Source organism: Pristiophorus japonicus, chromosome 8 (genome assembly GCF_044704955.1).
Source record: "Pristiophorus japonicus isolate sPriJap1 chromosome 8, sPriJap1.hap1, whole genome shotgun sequence".
In the NCBI taxonomy this organism is placed as follows: domain Eukaryota; kingdom Metazoa; phylum Chordata; class Chondrichthyes; family Pristiophoridae; genus Pristiophorus; species Pristiophorus japonicus.
The window spans coordinates 98,660,202-98,676,599 of NC_091984.1; the positions used below are offsets into that span (position 1 = coordinate 98,660,202).

The 16,398-nt window shown below is 43.1% G+C and overlaps 1 protein-coding gene across 1 annotated transcript in view; it reads right to left on the reverse strand.

Annotated features, from left to right (window-relative positions):
• Positions 1-16,398, reverse strand: part of hmcn1 (hemicentin 1) — a 744,329-nt gene that overhangs the window by 398,779 nt on the left and 329,152 nt on the right. Inside the window, exon 18 of the mRNA XM_070887155.1 lies at positions 10,790-10,917. Within this exon, the coding sequence (XP_070743256.1) occupies positions 10,790-10,917 (128 nt within the window). The remainder of the gene's footprint in view (positions 1-10,789; positions 10,918-16,398) is intronic.

A 16,398-nucleotide genomic window follows, 5' to 3' on the forward strand; every position in this document is an offset into this window, starting at 1 on the left:
TTTAAATATTTTTGGGCTATTACATTTTATACTGTGCGTTGCTTCAGATCAGCATGTTTCAGTGATACTAGAAATGTAGCTAAATTAGTACACAAAATGTTAGTGGTTTCTATTGACTACAGATTATCTGTAGTTTGACAAAATCACTGTAACAGAATGTGTACAAATGAAGCTGCCTTTAACCGCAACCAAAATATGACGATGATCTCAAAAAGCAGTGTTATTTTAACACAAATAATGGCACTTACAATTTCAATAAAATACTAAAAAATCTGGTCAGACAACATATATTTCACCGTGCATGATCTCATGCCAACACTGGATATCTAGATTGTTTCCACATTTATTAGCAATCAGCCTTATTTTTCCTGCTGACCATCCCAGTTCTTTATTTCCCTTCCTTTTGCCAGTGTTTAAATGCCTGCTCATTAGGGCGTGGATAGCAGTGTTGAGGGAAGGAATATGTTTCCTTCTCTCGCCCCTGCTCAGACTTGATGACTTTAGTGAGTCAAAGTACCACCAGGGACAGGATTCCTCATTAAACACATTAGAGAACAGACATTGTGCAAAGATGTCTGAAATTAAAGTACACACTGGCTTAACAATGTATTAAATGTATAATGCGTTGTCAAAAGGTAACTAACTAAAAGGTAACAGCTTTTGATGTGGCCCAGAAAAGATTACCAGACTCTTGTTTCAGCAAGATCTGACATAGAATTTACAGCAAAGATCATAAAACCCCCTGCACCTGGGCGGGCTCTATCAAAGAGCTATCCACTTAGACCCATTTCCCTGTACTTTAAAAAAAATATTTTCTTTTTCAAATAATTATCCACTTCCCTTTTAAAAGACATTATGAAATCTGCTTCCACAAATGTTTGTTAGCGCACTGCATATCCTAACAACCCAGTGCGCAAAGAAAAAATTCTCCAAACCGTTTCCTTCATAATTACATTCATGGTGTTAAATTTATACTCACTATATAACGAATCTTCGACCAGTGGAAATAATTTTACCCCCATTACCTGATAAATACTCATCACCTCTATCAGATTTCTTCTTGACCTTCTTTGCTGTAATGGAAATAATCCCAGTTTCTCTAGTCTCTCCTCATAACCAAGTCTCATTCTACTGAACTTATTCTGTACTTTCTCCATGTCCATGACTTCCTTTCTAAAGTAGGCTTCTTAAAACTGGACACAATTTTAACTGCAGGCTAACCAAAGATTTGTACAAGTCTGACAATACTTCGTTGCTTTTGTACACTCTGCTCTCATTTATAAAATCAGTTTATATAACTTATTCAACTTGTCCTCCCACTTTAAAGATTTGAATATCTGAACCCCGAATTCTCTGCTCTGACATTAAAATAATTATAAAAGTCAAAATAATTTCTGAAGCCATAGAAACATAGAAAATAGGTGCAGGAGTAGGCCATTTGGCGTTCGAGCCTGCACCACCATTCAATATGATCATGCAACTTCAGTACCACATTCCTGCTTTCTCACCATACCCCTTGATCCCTTTAGCCGTAAGGGCCACATCTAACTCGTTTGAATATATCTAACGAACTGGCCCCAACAACTTTCTGTGGTAGAGAATTCAACAAGTTCACAATTCTCTGAGTGAAGAGGTTTCTCCTCATCTCGGTCCTAAATGGCTTACCCCTTATCCTTAGACTGTGACCCCTGGTTCTGGACTTCCCCAACATCGGGAACATTCTTCCTGCATCTAAGCTGTCCAATCCCGTCAGAATTTTATATATTTATATGAGATCCCCTCTCATTCTTCTAAATTCCAATGAATATAAGTCTAGTCGATCCAGTCTTTTTTCATATATGTCAGTCCTGCCATCCCGGGGATCAGTCTGGTGAACCTTTGCTGCACTCCCTCAATAGCAAGAGCATCCTTCCTCAGATTCGGAGACCAAAACTGTACACAATATTCAAGGTGTCACCAAGGCCCTGTACAACTGCAGCAAGACCTCCTTGCTCCTATACACAAATACTCTCGCTATGAAAGCCAACATGCCATTTGCCTTCTTCACCGCCTGCTGTACCTGCATGCCAACTTTCAATGACTGATGTACCATGATACCCAGGTCTCGTTGCATCTCCCCTTTTCCTAATCTGTCACCATTCAGATATTATTCTGCCTTCCTGTTTTTGCCACCAAAGTGGATAACCTCACATTTATCTACATTATACTGCATCTACCATGCATTTGCCCACTCACCTAACCTGTCCAAGTCACCCTGCAGCCTCTTAGCATCCTCCTCACAGCTCACACTGCCACCCAGCTTAGTGTCATCTGCAAACTTGGAGACATTACATTCAATTCCTTCGTCTAAATCATTAATGTATATTGTAATAAGCTGGGGTCCCAGCACTGAATCTTGCAGTACCCCACTAGGACTGCCATTCTGAAAAGGACCCATTTATTCCTACTCTTTGCTTCCTGTCTGCCAACCAGTTCTCTATCCACGTCAAACTTTACCCCCAATACATATGCTTTAATTTTGCACACTAATCTCTTGTGTGGGACCTTGTCAAAAGCCTTTTGAAAGTCCAAATACACTACATCCACTGGTTCTCTCTTGTCCACTCTACTAGTTACATCCTCAAAAAATTCTAGAAGATTTGTCATGCAAGATTTCCCTTTCATAAATCCATGCTGACTTGGACCGATCTCGTCACTGCTTTCCAAATGCGCTACTATTACATCTTTAATAATTGATTCCAACATTTTCCCCACTATCAATGTCAGGCTAACCAGTCTATAATTCACTGTTTTCACTCTCCCTCCTTTTTTAAAAAGTGGTGTTACATTAGCTACCCTCCAATCCATAGGAACTGATCCAGACTCTATAGAATGTTGGAAAATGATCACCAATGCATCCACTATTTCTAGAGCCACTTTCTTAAATACTCTGGGATGCAGACTATCAGGTCCTCGGGATTTATCGGCCTTCAATCCCATCAATTTCCCTAACACAATTTCCTGACTAATAAGGATTTCCTTCAGTTCCTCCTTCTTGCTAGACCCTTGGTCCCCTATTATTTTCGGGAGGTTATTTGTGTCTTCCTTAGTGAAGACAGAACCAAAGTATTTGTTCAACTAGTCTGCCATTTCCTTGTTCCCCATTATAAATTCACCTGATTCTGACTGCAAGGAACCTACATTAGTCTTCACTAATCTTTTTCTGTTCACATATCTATAGAAGCTTTTGCAATCAGTTTTTATGTTCCCTGCAAGCTTACTCTCATACTCTATTTTCCACCTCCTAAGTCCTCCTCTGCTGGATTCTAAATTTCTCCCAGTCCTCAGGTTTGCTGCTTTTTCTGGCCAATTTATATGCCTCTTCCTTGGATTTAATACTATCCCTAATTTCCCTTGTTAGCCACGGTTGAGCCACCTTCCCCGTTTTATTTTTACGCCAGACAGGGATGTACAATTGTTGTAGTTCACCCATGTAATCTTTAAATGTCTGCCATTGTCTATCCACCGTCAACCCTTTAAATATCATTTGCCCGTCTGTCCTAGCCAATTCACGTCTCATACCATCAAAGTTACCTTTCTTTAAGTGCAGGAACCTGGTCTCTGAATTAACTGTGTCACTCTCCATCTTAATGAAGAATTCTACCATATTATGGTCACTCTTCCCCAAGGGTCCTCGCATGTCCAGATTGCTAATTAATCCTCTCTCATTACACAAGACCCAGTCTAGGATAGCCTGCTCTCTAGTTTGTTCTTCAAAATATTGGTCTAGAAAACCATCCCTTATACACTCCAGGAAATCCTCCTCCACAGTATTGCTACCAGTTTGGTTAGCCAAATCAATATGTAGATTAAAGTCACCCATGATAACTGCAGTACCCTTATTGCACGCATCCCTAATTTCCTGTTTGATGCCATCCCCAACCTCCCTACTACTGTTTGGTGGTCTGTACACAACTCTCACTAACATTTTCTGCCCCTTGGTGTTTTGCAGCTCTACCCATATAGATTCCACATCATCCAAGCTAATGTTCTTCCTTACTATTGCGTTAATCTCCTCGTTTACCAGTAACGTTACTCCACCTCCTTTTACTTTCTGTCTATCCTTCCTGAATATTGAATACCCCTGGATGTTGAGTTCCCAGGGTAGGTTACCATGGAGCCATGTCGCCGTAATCCCAATTACATCATATCCATTAACAGCAATCTGCACAGTTAATTTATCCACCTTATCACGAATGCTCCTTGCAATGAGACTCAGAGCCTTCAGGCTTGTTTTTTTAATACTCTTCATTCTTTTAGAATTATGTTGTAATGTGGCCCTTTTTGATTTTTGCCCTTGATTTCACTGCCCTCCACTCTTGTTTTTCTCCTTCCTACCTTTTGCTTCTGCCCCTTTTTTTTTTTACATAGATAGGATGATGATAGTGTTGGATCCCAGTCTTATATATGTATAGTTCCTGAGTTTTGTGCTAGAGAGGGAAAGCTTTACACAAGACCAATGCGCATAGGGTCAAGTGTTACCCAAGGACCCTGTGCCTCCACACATCCCTCTTTGGGTTTTGAGTGCAGGATATTCCAGCTTCATATTCAAGTATGCCATTATGCCAGTTCTCAGCTGAGCCAACAGAAATCCCTCCATTTCCTCTGTTAGATGCCCTGCCTAATGCAAGCAAACTCCCAAACAACAACTTGTATTTATATAGCGCCTTTAATGTAGTGAAGCATTCCAAGGCGCTTCACAGGAGTATTATGAGATAAAAATTTGACACCGAGCCGCATAAGTAGAAATTAGTGCAGGTGAAAAGACGTATATTTTAAGGAGTGTCTTGGAGGAAAGAGAGGTAGGGAGGCAGAGAGGTTTAGGCAGGGAGGTCCAGAGCTTGGGGTCTAGACAACAGAAGGCACGGCCACCAATAGTTGAGTGATTATAATCAGGGTTGCTCAAGAGGGCAGAATTAGAGGAGCGCAGACATCTCGGGGGGTTGTGGGGCTGAAAGAGATTACAGAGATAGGGAAGGGCGAGGCAATGGGGGGGGGGGGGGTTATGAAAATAAGGATGAGAATTTTGAAATCGAGGCGTTGCTTAACCGGAAGCCAATGTAGGTCAGTGAGCACAGGGGTGATGAGTGATCGGGACTTGCTGTGCGTTAGAACATGGGCAGCCGAATTTTGGATCACCTCTTGTTTACATAGGATAAAATGTGGGAGGCCAGCCAGGAGTGAGTTGGAATAGTTTAGTCTAGAGGTAACAAAGACATGGATGAGGGCTTCAGCAGCGGATGAGCTGAGGCAAGGGTGGAGATGGGCGATGTTACAGAGTTGGAAATATGTGGTCTTAATTATGCTGTGGATATTTGATTTAAAGCTCATTTCAGGGTCAAATATGACACCAAGGTTGTGAACAATCTGATTCAGCCTCAAACAGGAGTTGGGGAGAGGGATGGAGTCAGTGGCTATGAAATGGAGTTTGTGGCGGGGACCGAAAACAATGGCTACGGACTTCCCAATATTCAGTTGGAGAAAATGTCTGCTCATCCACAACTGGATGTCGGATAAGCAGTCTGACAATTTAGAGACCGCGGAGGGGTTGAGAGACGTGGTAGTGAGGTAGAGCTGGTTGTCATCACCGTACAGGTGGAAATTGATGCTATATTTCTGGATGATGTGGCCAAGGGGCAACATGTAGGTGAGAAATAGAAGGTAGCCAAAGATAGATCCTAGGGGGGCACCACAGGCAACGATGCAGGAGTGGGAAGAGAAGCCGTAACAGGTGATTGTCTGCCTATGATCAGATAGATAAGAATGGACCCAGGCAAGTGCAGTCCCACCCAGCTGGACGATGATGGAGAGGCATTAGAGAAGGATAGAGTGGTCAACCGTGTCAAAGACTGCAGATAAGTCAAGAAGGACGAGGAAGGATAGTTTGCCTTTGTCACAATCAGAAAGGATATCATTTGTGACTTTGATGAGAGCTGTTTTGGTACTGTGGCAGGCACGGAAACCGGATTGGAGGGATTCAAACATGGAATTGCGGGAAAGATGGGCACGGATTTATGAAGCGACAACACATTCAAGGACTTTGGAGAGGAAAGGCAGGTTGGAGATGGAGCAGTAGTTTGCAAGAACGGAGGTGTAATACATAGTTCCATCTTGTGGACTACTGCTCCACCTAGTGGACTACTGTGGTAATGCAGCCATTGCTGCAAATACAATAAAGGCATCAGGTGACAAGTCACCTGACAATTTCCTGTGTTAAGAGCCATCTTGGAGCCTGAGTTTGTTGTGAGGTAGTAAGGAATATACCACATTGGCGATGAGGTTAGAATTTCTGGATACCCTAGCTGAAATTTGTATTGGTGGATGATTCCAGCCGAACAATAGAGAGACTTGAGAGGTCCTTTGTGTTGCAGAACAGCTAAAAATCCAAGGTAAATTTCAAGCACAATTGGTTGAATTGAGGAGACCAGATGATCGCGTCTATGGGAATAATAGGACTCTTGGGTGAGTTCGAACGCGACCGAGAAACGTTCAGAGTGTATGTGGAGTGGCTAGGAATGTTTTTCACTGCAAATAGTATCATAGAAGTCCCGATGATGAAAACAATAATCGGGTGGTTTTGGATAGAAAACGGGCAATTTTCCTAACTGAAGCAGGCCCGAGGTGTGCGAAACCCTGAAAAATGTGCTTGTTCCCGTCAACCCAAAGGAGACATCACTTACGGAGATTCTAAGCAAGTTAGAACAGCGCTACAGTCCTCAGCCCCTGGAAATTGCTGAAAGTTATCATTTCGGAATACGGGATCAGTTAACTGACGAGAGTATCAGTGAGTACATTGTAGCATTAAAAAAGCTATCTATTCACTGTCATTTCGAAAACGTTGAGGACCGAGCATTGCATGACCGCTTTGTTTGTGGGATGAAAAATGAAGCAATCAGGAGGAAGTTGTTGTCAACTCCTAACTTGACTTTTGATTTAGCTTGTCAGACAGCTACTATGTCAATGAATATGGCCAACCAATATTCCTGAGAATTTCGCACCATTTCCAGTCGTCAGACAACTGAGGTGAATCGTCTGCAGGTTAAAGGTAAAAGGCAGTTGGGCCCCAAAGCCTCAGCAACTGACCAAGGTATCGGTGCCTGGGACAACACATTGCATTCACATATGGACAACTTTGAGTAGAGTGTTTCTTCTGCAGGAAAACTGGGCATCTTGTGAAGGCATGCCAACTGAAGAGAGTTAACCAACTTTCAAAGCTATAAGTAGAAAACCCCAGAGACTACATAGCATGGAAGAAAAACAACAGGACAAAGAGGTACACGTCATCAGAAGCACGAGGGTATCTATCCAACAGTGATTCAAAAACTTTCATTCAAGTAGATGTTGCAGGAACCAGGATACCCATGGAAATCGACACTGGTGCATCCGTGAGCATTGTACCGGAAGCACTGTATCTCGACCAGATGGGTGATTTCCACTGGAAAAGTTGAAGCTGCGAGGCTACTCAGGAGAGAACTTTCCTGTGGTAGGACATATCACCGTACCGATGAAATACAAGGATCAATTTCAGAGCTTTCCACTCTTTTAGTAGTGGCAGGAGACAAGCCTGCCTTGGTAGAAATTGGTTGGGATTACTGAAGCTGGATTGGAATGAGATTTTTCATGTTGAAATGAGATTTGTATCAAAGGATAATGATGTCATCAAGAAGTATCCAAAGGTGTTCTGCGAAACAGGCAGTCCGATCCAAGGCTTCAAGGCGAGTGTCAGAGTACAGCAGGACGCTAGACTAGTTTACTACAAGCCACATTCCATATCACATGCACGCAAGGAAAAAGTTGAGCAAGAACTCAAAAGACTAGAGACTGAGAACATTATCTCTAAGATAGATCTATGTAATTGGGCTACACCCATTGTTGTTGTAAGGTAAGGTTGTGTGGTGATTATAAAGTAACCTTAAACCAGGTTCGAGAGGGTAAGCTACCCCATACATTGCCAAATGTAGAAGATTCATTCACAACGCTGACAGATGGTCAGATCTTCTCAAGTTAGTTCTTACAAATGTTTACTTACAACTGGAGCTGGATGAGGAGTCCAAGTCATGCTTGACTATAAATACTCATCAAGGGCCTATAACAATTTAATAAGCTACCATTTGTAGTGTCTTCCGCCCCCGCCATATTCCATGGGGTAATGAACCAATTTTGCTAAACATTGAGGTGTAATATGTTATTTAAATGACATACTAATTTCAGCAACAAACAGGTACATCCATAATAACGTAGCCAATGAAGTGCTCAAATGGCTAGAGAAGCACAAAGTATGAGTGACTGCTCACAAGTGAGTTATTTCAAAACTCAGTGAAGTACTTAGGGCACAGAGTAGACAAAGATGATTTACATCCAACCAAGGGAAAGCTGGATGCAATTAGAAATTCACCCACTCCTAAGAATCTCACTGAACTACGATCAGTTTTGGGTCTTTTGAACTATTATGGGAAGTTCGTACCAAATTTGGTTACAGTGTTATATCCACTGAATGAGCTGTTGAAAAGAGAGATCCAGTGTAAGTGGTCAGAAGAATGCGACGCAGCATTCAAGGAGTATAAAAGCCAGTTGGTAGAGAGCACCATGTTAGTTCACTATGGCGTATCTAAGGAGATCAAGCTAGCATATGACACCTCTCTGTATGGAGTTAGTTCAGTGATCTCTCATGTACTACGTAGTAGGGAGAAGAGACCAATCGTTTTTGCTTTACGCACTCTCAGTGCCAGTGAGCGTAATTATGTGCAAATCGAAAGGGAAGCTTTGGCATTAATTTAGGGGGTCAAGCAGTTCCACAAATACTTGTATGATCGTAAGTTTACCATTGTTATGGACCATAAGCCCCTGATATCAATCCCCCATGCAGTTACTTATGGTGGCCAGGTCTAGATAAAGATATAGAGTACATCATTAGTCAGTGTATAACATGTCAATCGGTAAGCAAGAAACCACCATCAGTACCATTACAGCCATAGAAATGGCCTCCTAGGGGTGTAGCAAAGGACAGCAATTGTTCATTGTGTTTGATAGCTATTCAAAGTGGGTAGAGGTGTTTCCAATGCGGAAAATAACAACAAGTAAAACACTGGACCATTTGCGAAGATTATTTTCTTCATATGGCCTCCCAGAAGAAATTGTCTCTGATAATGGACCACAATTTTGTTCAGAAGAATTTGCACAGTTCACGAGCAAAAATGGTGTGAAACACACCAAAGTTCCACCGTACCACCCTGCTTCAAATGGTGCAGCAGAGCTCACATTACAAATTATAAAACGTGCCCATATCAAACAAATGTTGGATCCAAATTCAAAGAAACAACAGTTGTGGTTGGACCACAAATTGGCTAATTTTCTTATTACTTATCGTAATACTCCTCATATAACTACTGGTAGGACACCAGCAAAGTTATTTCTCAAATGACAGGCACGAAAGAGGTTCTCGTTGCTAAACCCAAACTTGGCAGTCAGTAGAAAAGAAACAATTAAGACAGAAAGAGAATCATGATAAAGGTAGAGTAAGACAGAGAAATGTGAAATTAAATCAGGTGGTGAGAGTGAAGAACCATCACCAGAAATGATTAAAGTGGTTACCAGAAAGAGTGGTGAAGATATGTGGTCCTTGCATATGTTTGGTCAAGGTGTTTGATCATGGACAGGTTAGGTTTGTTCACATTGATCATATTTTACCTTCAGATGTGGAAGGAGTTGAAAGTTAGAATGATTCAATTATTTATGACTCATCAGATAGTTTTATTACAAGTAAAGTACCAGTAGCAAATCCTACATCAGATGTACTAGAAACAAGTCCAAGAGAAAGTCAGAATTTAAGTCCAAGTCAGGCAGACAAATAGTCTGAAGTTGAAGAGAGTTCAAATGTAGATTAAGGGCATCCCTTGGAGGAAAATCTTCCTCAGGATCAGCCTAGAATGAGTCTAAGTTTGATACCATGTTTGGAAAGTTCTGTTCGAGAGCAAAGGTACCCTCTTCGAAACAGAAAACCAGTGGTTCAGTTTAATTTGTAAATATGGCAAAATAAGTCCATATCTTTTGTTATGTATAACCATGCAAGTTATGTATGATGATTGTTTGTTATAATTACTTCTTCATTAAGAAGGGAGAAGTATAATATATAGCTCCATCTAGTGGACTACTGCTCCACCTAGTAGACTACTGTGGAAATGCAGCCATTGCTGTAAATACAATAAAGACATCGGGTGACATGTCACCTGACAAATTCCTGTGTTAAGAGCCATCTTGGAGTCTGAGTGTGTTGTGATGTCGTCAGGAATATACCACAGGAGGGATCGAGGGTTGATTTTTTGAGGAGAGGGATGATGATAGCAGATTTGAGGGAGAGGGGGACAGTACCTGAGGAGAGCGCAGCGTTAACAATATCAGCTAACATGGGAGCCAGAAAAGGAAGTTGGGTGGTCAACAGTTTGGGGGTGAATTGGTTCACGGGAGCAGGAAGTGGGTCTCATGGACAGGATGAGCTCGGAAAGGTAATGAGGGGAGATCGGAGAGAAACTGCCCTAAGGAAAACTGTGTGCGAATGCGAAACAAGAATGTTTCCTAGTCTCGGGTCCCCCAATTGGGAATTCAATAGTCCAGTGTGGCAGCAAGTGGCCAATCCTTCACTGTATTTGTCAGTACATTTCCACTAACAAATGACATTCAAACCCCATGCTCAGCTTGTAAAACACAATGACAATTTCTCCATTTAATGACTGTTTTTTTCCAATTAACTGACCTTGAAATTATTTTTTATCCAACGTCGCTCTGGGAGTGGATTTCCAGCCAATAATATACATGGCAAAGTCAATGGTTGTCCCTCAATGATGTTGACAACTGCTGGTCTGATTCCAATCAGCGGCATAACTGTGGGAGGAAAAAATCTAACTGACTGAACTACATAATGATAACCAGCATATTCACATCAGTAGAGAAAAAGGCTTTCTAAAGGTCAAACAATTGTTCAAGTAGCAGGCTATAATAAAGAGCCCTACTATAATAAAGATAATGGTTGCCGAATATAAGAACATAAAAACATAAGGAATAGGAGCATGAGTAGACCATTTGACCCCTCGAGCCTGCTCTGCCATTTAATATCACGGCTGATCTAATCATGGACTCAGCTCCACTTCCCTGCCCACTCTCCATTTACCTTTATTCCCTTATCGCTCAAAAATCTGTCTATCTCTGCCTTAAATATATTCAATGACCCAGCCTCCACAGCTCTCTGGGGCAGAGAATTCCACAGATTTACAACGCTCAGAGATGAAATTCCTCCTCATCTCAGTTTTAAACGGGCGGCCCCTTATTCTGAGACTGTGGGCTTAATTTTCCCCAAAGCTGTTTTTTGGCGTACTTGAAGAGTTACACCCGTTTTTTTGGGGCCCAAGTACAGCAAAAAAAAAATCATCCAAGTTTCCCCGTTTGAATTCTTCATTTTGGCACCGCCAAGCATGTCCTTTAGTTTTGGGGATGGAGCCTAAGATCTCCGCTAAAAAGATCGGGTTGCCACGGTAGCCAGGGACACACTGCGGGCTGAGGCTGGAAAGTGAAAAATACAGCCAGCTTACAGCAACCTGCACAAGCACATTAGATATTGCAGCAACTTACCACCATTAAATTATTAAAGTGTAATGACAAATGTCTACCTCCCCCCCCCCCCCTCCCCTGATGCCGGTACCCGCTCCTATCCCTGGCTGAATGGCCTCCCCCCTCCCGGTCCTCACTCCTACCCAGGCCGAATGGCCTCCCCCCTCCTGGTCCCCGCTCCTATCCCAGGCCGAATGGCCTCCCCCATCCTGGTCCCCGCCCCTATCCCAGGCCGAATGGCCTCCAAGTCACGGTCCCTGCTCCTATCCCAGGCCGAATGGCCTTCCCTGCTCCTATCCCAGGCCGAACGGCCTCATCCCTCTCGGTACCCGCTCCTAACTATGCCCGAAAGGCTTCCTCCCCTCTCTCCCACCTCTCTGCTGCTGCTGTTCGGGCCCTGGACCTGCATCTGCTGCACTGATTTACTTACCTGTGCCGATTTTCTTAACTCGCCAGAAGGTTTTTCCACAGAGGCCACATATGCCGTCCTAAGAAAAATTGGAGTAAATCGGAGCTGTCCAAACTTGTTAAATGCCCAGAATTAGCGTGGGTGGCAGGTTACGCCCCCATGACGCAAACAAAACTAAAAAAATCATAACTAACTGAGTTACGCTGGCGCACATTGATTGGGGAAACTTGTATTTTTTAAAACTTAGGTGAAAAAAAGCGGCACACACCAAAAAAAGGCACAAATCACTGAGGAAAATTGAGCCCATTCCAGTCTTTGCTCTTTTTTTTTTGGAGTAGGCTGCTTTTTCTGGCCTAACTTAAAAATCCCCAGTTTCCCCAATCAATTTGCACCAGCATAAATGACTTAGTTACGTTTTTTTTAGGTAAGTTTTTTTTTCTCAAAAGTGGGCGTTACCAGCCACCTCTGCCCATTTAGACAACTTTGGCCAGCTAATAGTTACTCCATTTCTACTTAGGCCAGCATATGTGGCCACTCGAGAAAACCCTTGTGGAGAGTTAAAGAAATCGGCGCAGGTAAGGAAATTGTTTAATGGTCTGCACTGCTCGCTCCGCCTGGCCATTGGAGGCCGGCTTGAAAGGTGCCGTCTTAACGTGATTTATACCATGGTCAACTATAAAATCGTGAAATTCTGCGCTGGTGAAGCACGGACCATTATCACTGACCAATATGTCAGGAATGCCGTGCGTTGCAAACATGGTTCTAAGGCTCTCCACATTGGTGGAGGTGGTGCTCGAGTTTAAAATGGTGTATTCGATCCATTTTGAAAATGCATCAACGACTACGAGGAACATTTTGCCCATGAATGGGCCCGCATAGTCTACATGCACCCGTAAGGAAATTGGCACAGGTAAATGCAGCAGATGCCCGGTCAGCAGCAGCAGGAAAGGTAAGAGAGAGGCGGGGGAGGAAGAGAGAGTGGGGGGAGAAGGGATGGGGGGGAAGCCTTTCGGGTGTAGTTAGGTGCGGGGACCAGGAGAGAGGAGACCACTTGGCCTGGGATAGGGGCAGGAGAACGCACCAGCAAGCCCTTCGGCCAGGGCTAGGGGCAGGGGAGCAGACCGGGAGGCTGAAGACAGGGTAGGTAGGTGGGGGTGGGTCATTTTGGCCCAGGATAGGTGCGGGCCGGCCCGCTGTCATCCCGGACTGAAAGGACCCTTCCCGTGCCGACCCTGCACCGGTGCGGGGTCCTTTCGGCCTGGGATGGCAGTGGCTTCAGTTTCCAGCCCAGCCTCAGCCCTTTTCCAGTTTCTAACCTCAGCCCTTCTGAGTGTCCCTCTTTACCCTAGCAACATCAATTTTTGGCGCAGCCCTTAAGCTCCACCCACAAAGCTTAAGGCCAGTCTGCGCCGCTCCAAATTCAAAGTTAATTCCGGTGAAATTTGGATTTTCTTTTGCCACATTTGAGCCACTAAAAAATTGTATGTACCTCTTCAACTGCGTCAAAAATCACCCATGTGGAAAATTGAGCCCATTCTTCTGAACTCCAATGAGTATAGGCTCAAGCTACTCAACATATCTTCATAAGTCAACTCCCTCATCTCTGGAATCAACCTAGTGAACCTACTCTGAACAGCCTCCAATGCAAGTATATCCTTTCGTAAATATGGAGACCAAAACTGTACACAGTATTCCAGGTGTGGCCTCACCAATACCCTGTACAGTTGTAGCAGGATTTCTCTGCTTTTATACTCCATCCCCCTTGCAATAAAGGCCAACATTCCATTTGCCTTCCTGATTACTTGCTGTACCTGCATACTAACTTTTTGTGTTTCATGCACAAGGACCCCCAGGTCCCTCTGTACTGCAGCACTTTGCAATTTTTCTCCATTTAAATTGCTTTAAATTGGTTCACTTCCAAAATTATTAGACAGCTTTGCATTGTGAAAGTTAAAATACCTATGCAAGTTCCCTATGTCTCCACGTCACCTTATAGATCAACGTTTACCTTTTTACAACAATGTACAGTACACGACATAATTCGAGGTTCTGTGCCTCTGTTGGTTTTCCCAACCTCCCCTTTTGTGTTTGATGCTGTAGAATCATGGATCATTACAGCACAGAAACAAGCCATTCGGCCCATCAAGTCTACACCAGTGCTTTTCTCCATATGAGCCACCTAGCTTAATCCCACTCTCCTGTACACAAACCATTTTCTTTAATATTCCTCTTTTTCAAGCAATTATCTTATTCCCTTTTAAATGGGTAATAGTTGATGGATGTTTTTGTGACTGGAAGGATGTTTCCAGTGGGGTTCCGCAGGGCTTAGTACTGGGTCCCTTGCTTTTTGTGGTATATATCAATGATTTAGATTTGAATATAAGAAGTTTGCAGATGACACTAAAATTGGCTGTATGGTTGGTAATGAAAAGGGAAGTCATGGGCTGCAGGAGGATATCAATCTACTGGTCAGGTGGGCAGAGCAGTAGCAAATGGAATTTAATTCGGAGAAGTGTGAGGTGATGCACTTTGGGAGGGCTAATAAGGAAAGGGTATACACATTAAGCAGTAGGCCACTTAATCGTGTAGATGAACAAAGGGACCTTGGAGTGCTTGTCCACAGATCTCTGAAAGTAGCAGGCCAGGGGGATAAGGTGGTTAAGAAGGCATATGGAATGCTTGCCTTTATTGGCCAAGGCATAGAATACAAGAGCAGGGAAGTGATGCTTAAATTGTATAATACTCTGGTTAGGCCACAGCTGGAGTACTGCGTGCAGTTCTGGTGACCGCAATATAGGAAGGGCGTGATTACACTAGAGAGGCCACAGAGGAGATTTACGAGGATGTTGCCTGGAATGGAGAATCTTAGTTATGAGGACAGCTTGGATAGGCTGCGTTTGTGCTCATTGGAACAGAGGAGGTTAAGAGGAGACCTCATTGAGGTGTACAAAATTTTGAGGGGCCTCTATATAGTGGATAGCAAGGGCCTATTTCCATTGGTGGAGGGGTCTATTACGAGAGGGCATAGTTTTAAGGTGGTTGGTGGAATGTTCAGAGGGGATTTGAGGGGGGGCTTCTTCACGCAGAGGGTTGTGGGGGTCTGAAACTCACTGCCTGGAAGGGTGGTGGATGCAGAAACCCTCACCACATTTAAAAGGTAGTTGGATAAGCATTTAAAGCGTTACGGACCTAGAGCTGGTAATTGGGATTAGACTGGATAACCTCTTGTTGGCTGGCGCAGATATGATGGTAAGTACTGCAGGGAATCGAATACAGCCAGGGTGATCTCCTAGACTAGTTTTGATCGTCTGGATGGGTCGGAGAGGAATTTTCCCAGGTTTTTTTTTCCCCCAATTGGCCTGGGTTTTTTAATCTGATTTTTGCCTCTCCCAGGAGATCACATGGCTCCGGTTGGGGTTGAGTGTAGAATGTTTCAGTGTAAGGGGTGTCACAATTGTGTGTGGCAGACTGGTTGGGCTGGGTGCTTTTTACCTTTCTGTCATTGTTCATTGTTCATAGGTTTATATTTAACTTTCAAGGCTGCTGACAGAGGCCCGTGCGGCTCTTTGTTGATCGGCATGGACACGATGGGCCAAAATGGCCTCCTTCTGCGCTGTAGATTTCTATGTTTCTAAAATAATTCATGGATTCTATTTCTGATTCTGTGTTGGGGCCTCAACTATTTACTGTATTTATTAACAACTTAGATGATAGGATAGAAAGTCACATATCCAAGTTTGCTGATGACACAATGATAGGTGGTATTGTCAGCAGTGTAGATGGAAGCACAAAATTACAGATATTTAATAGATTAAATGAATGGGCAAAACTGTGGCAAATAGATTTCAATGTAGGCAAATGTGAAGTCATCCACATTGAACCCAAAAAGGATAGAACAAGGTACTTTCTAAATAGTGAAAAGCTAGAAACAGTGGAGGTCCAAAGAGACTTGGGGGTCCAGGTACATCGATCATTAAAATGTCATGAACATGTACAGATAATAAAAAAAGACTAATGGACTAGAATAAAAGGGGACAGAGGTAACACTACAGCTAGACCACACCTGGAGTAATGTGAGCAATTCTGGGCTCCACACCTTAGGAAGGATATATTGGCCTTGGACGGAGTGCAGCGTAGATTTACCAAAATGATACTTGGACCCCAAGGGTTAAATTACGAGGAGAGATTACACGAATTAGGGTTGTATTCCCTGAAATTTAGATGGTTAAGGGTGACTTGATCGAAGTTTTCAAGATATTAAGGGGAACAGATAGGACAGAGAGAGAAAAACGATTTCCATGGTTGGGGAGTCTAGGACTAGGGGCTTTAGTCTTAAAATTAGAGTCAGA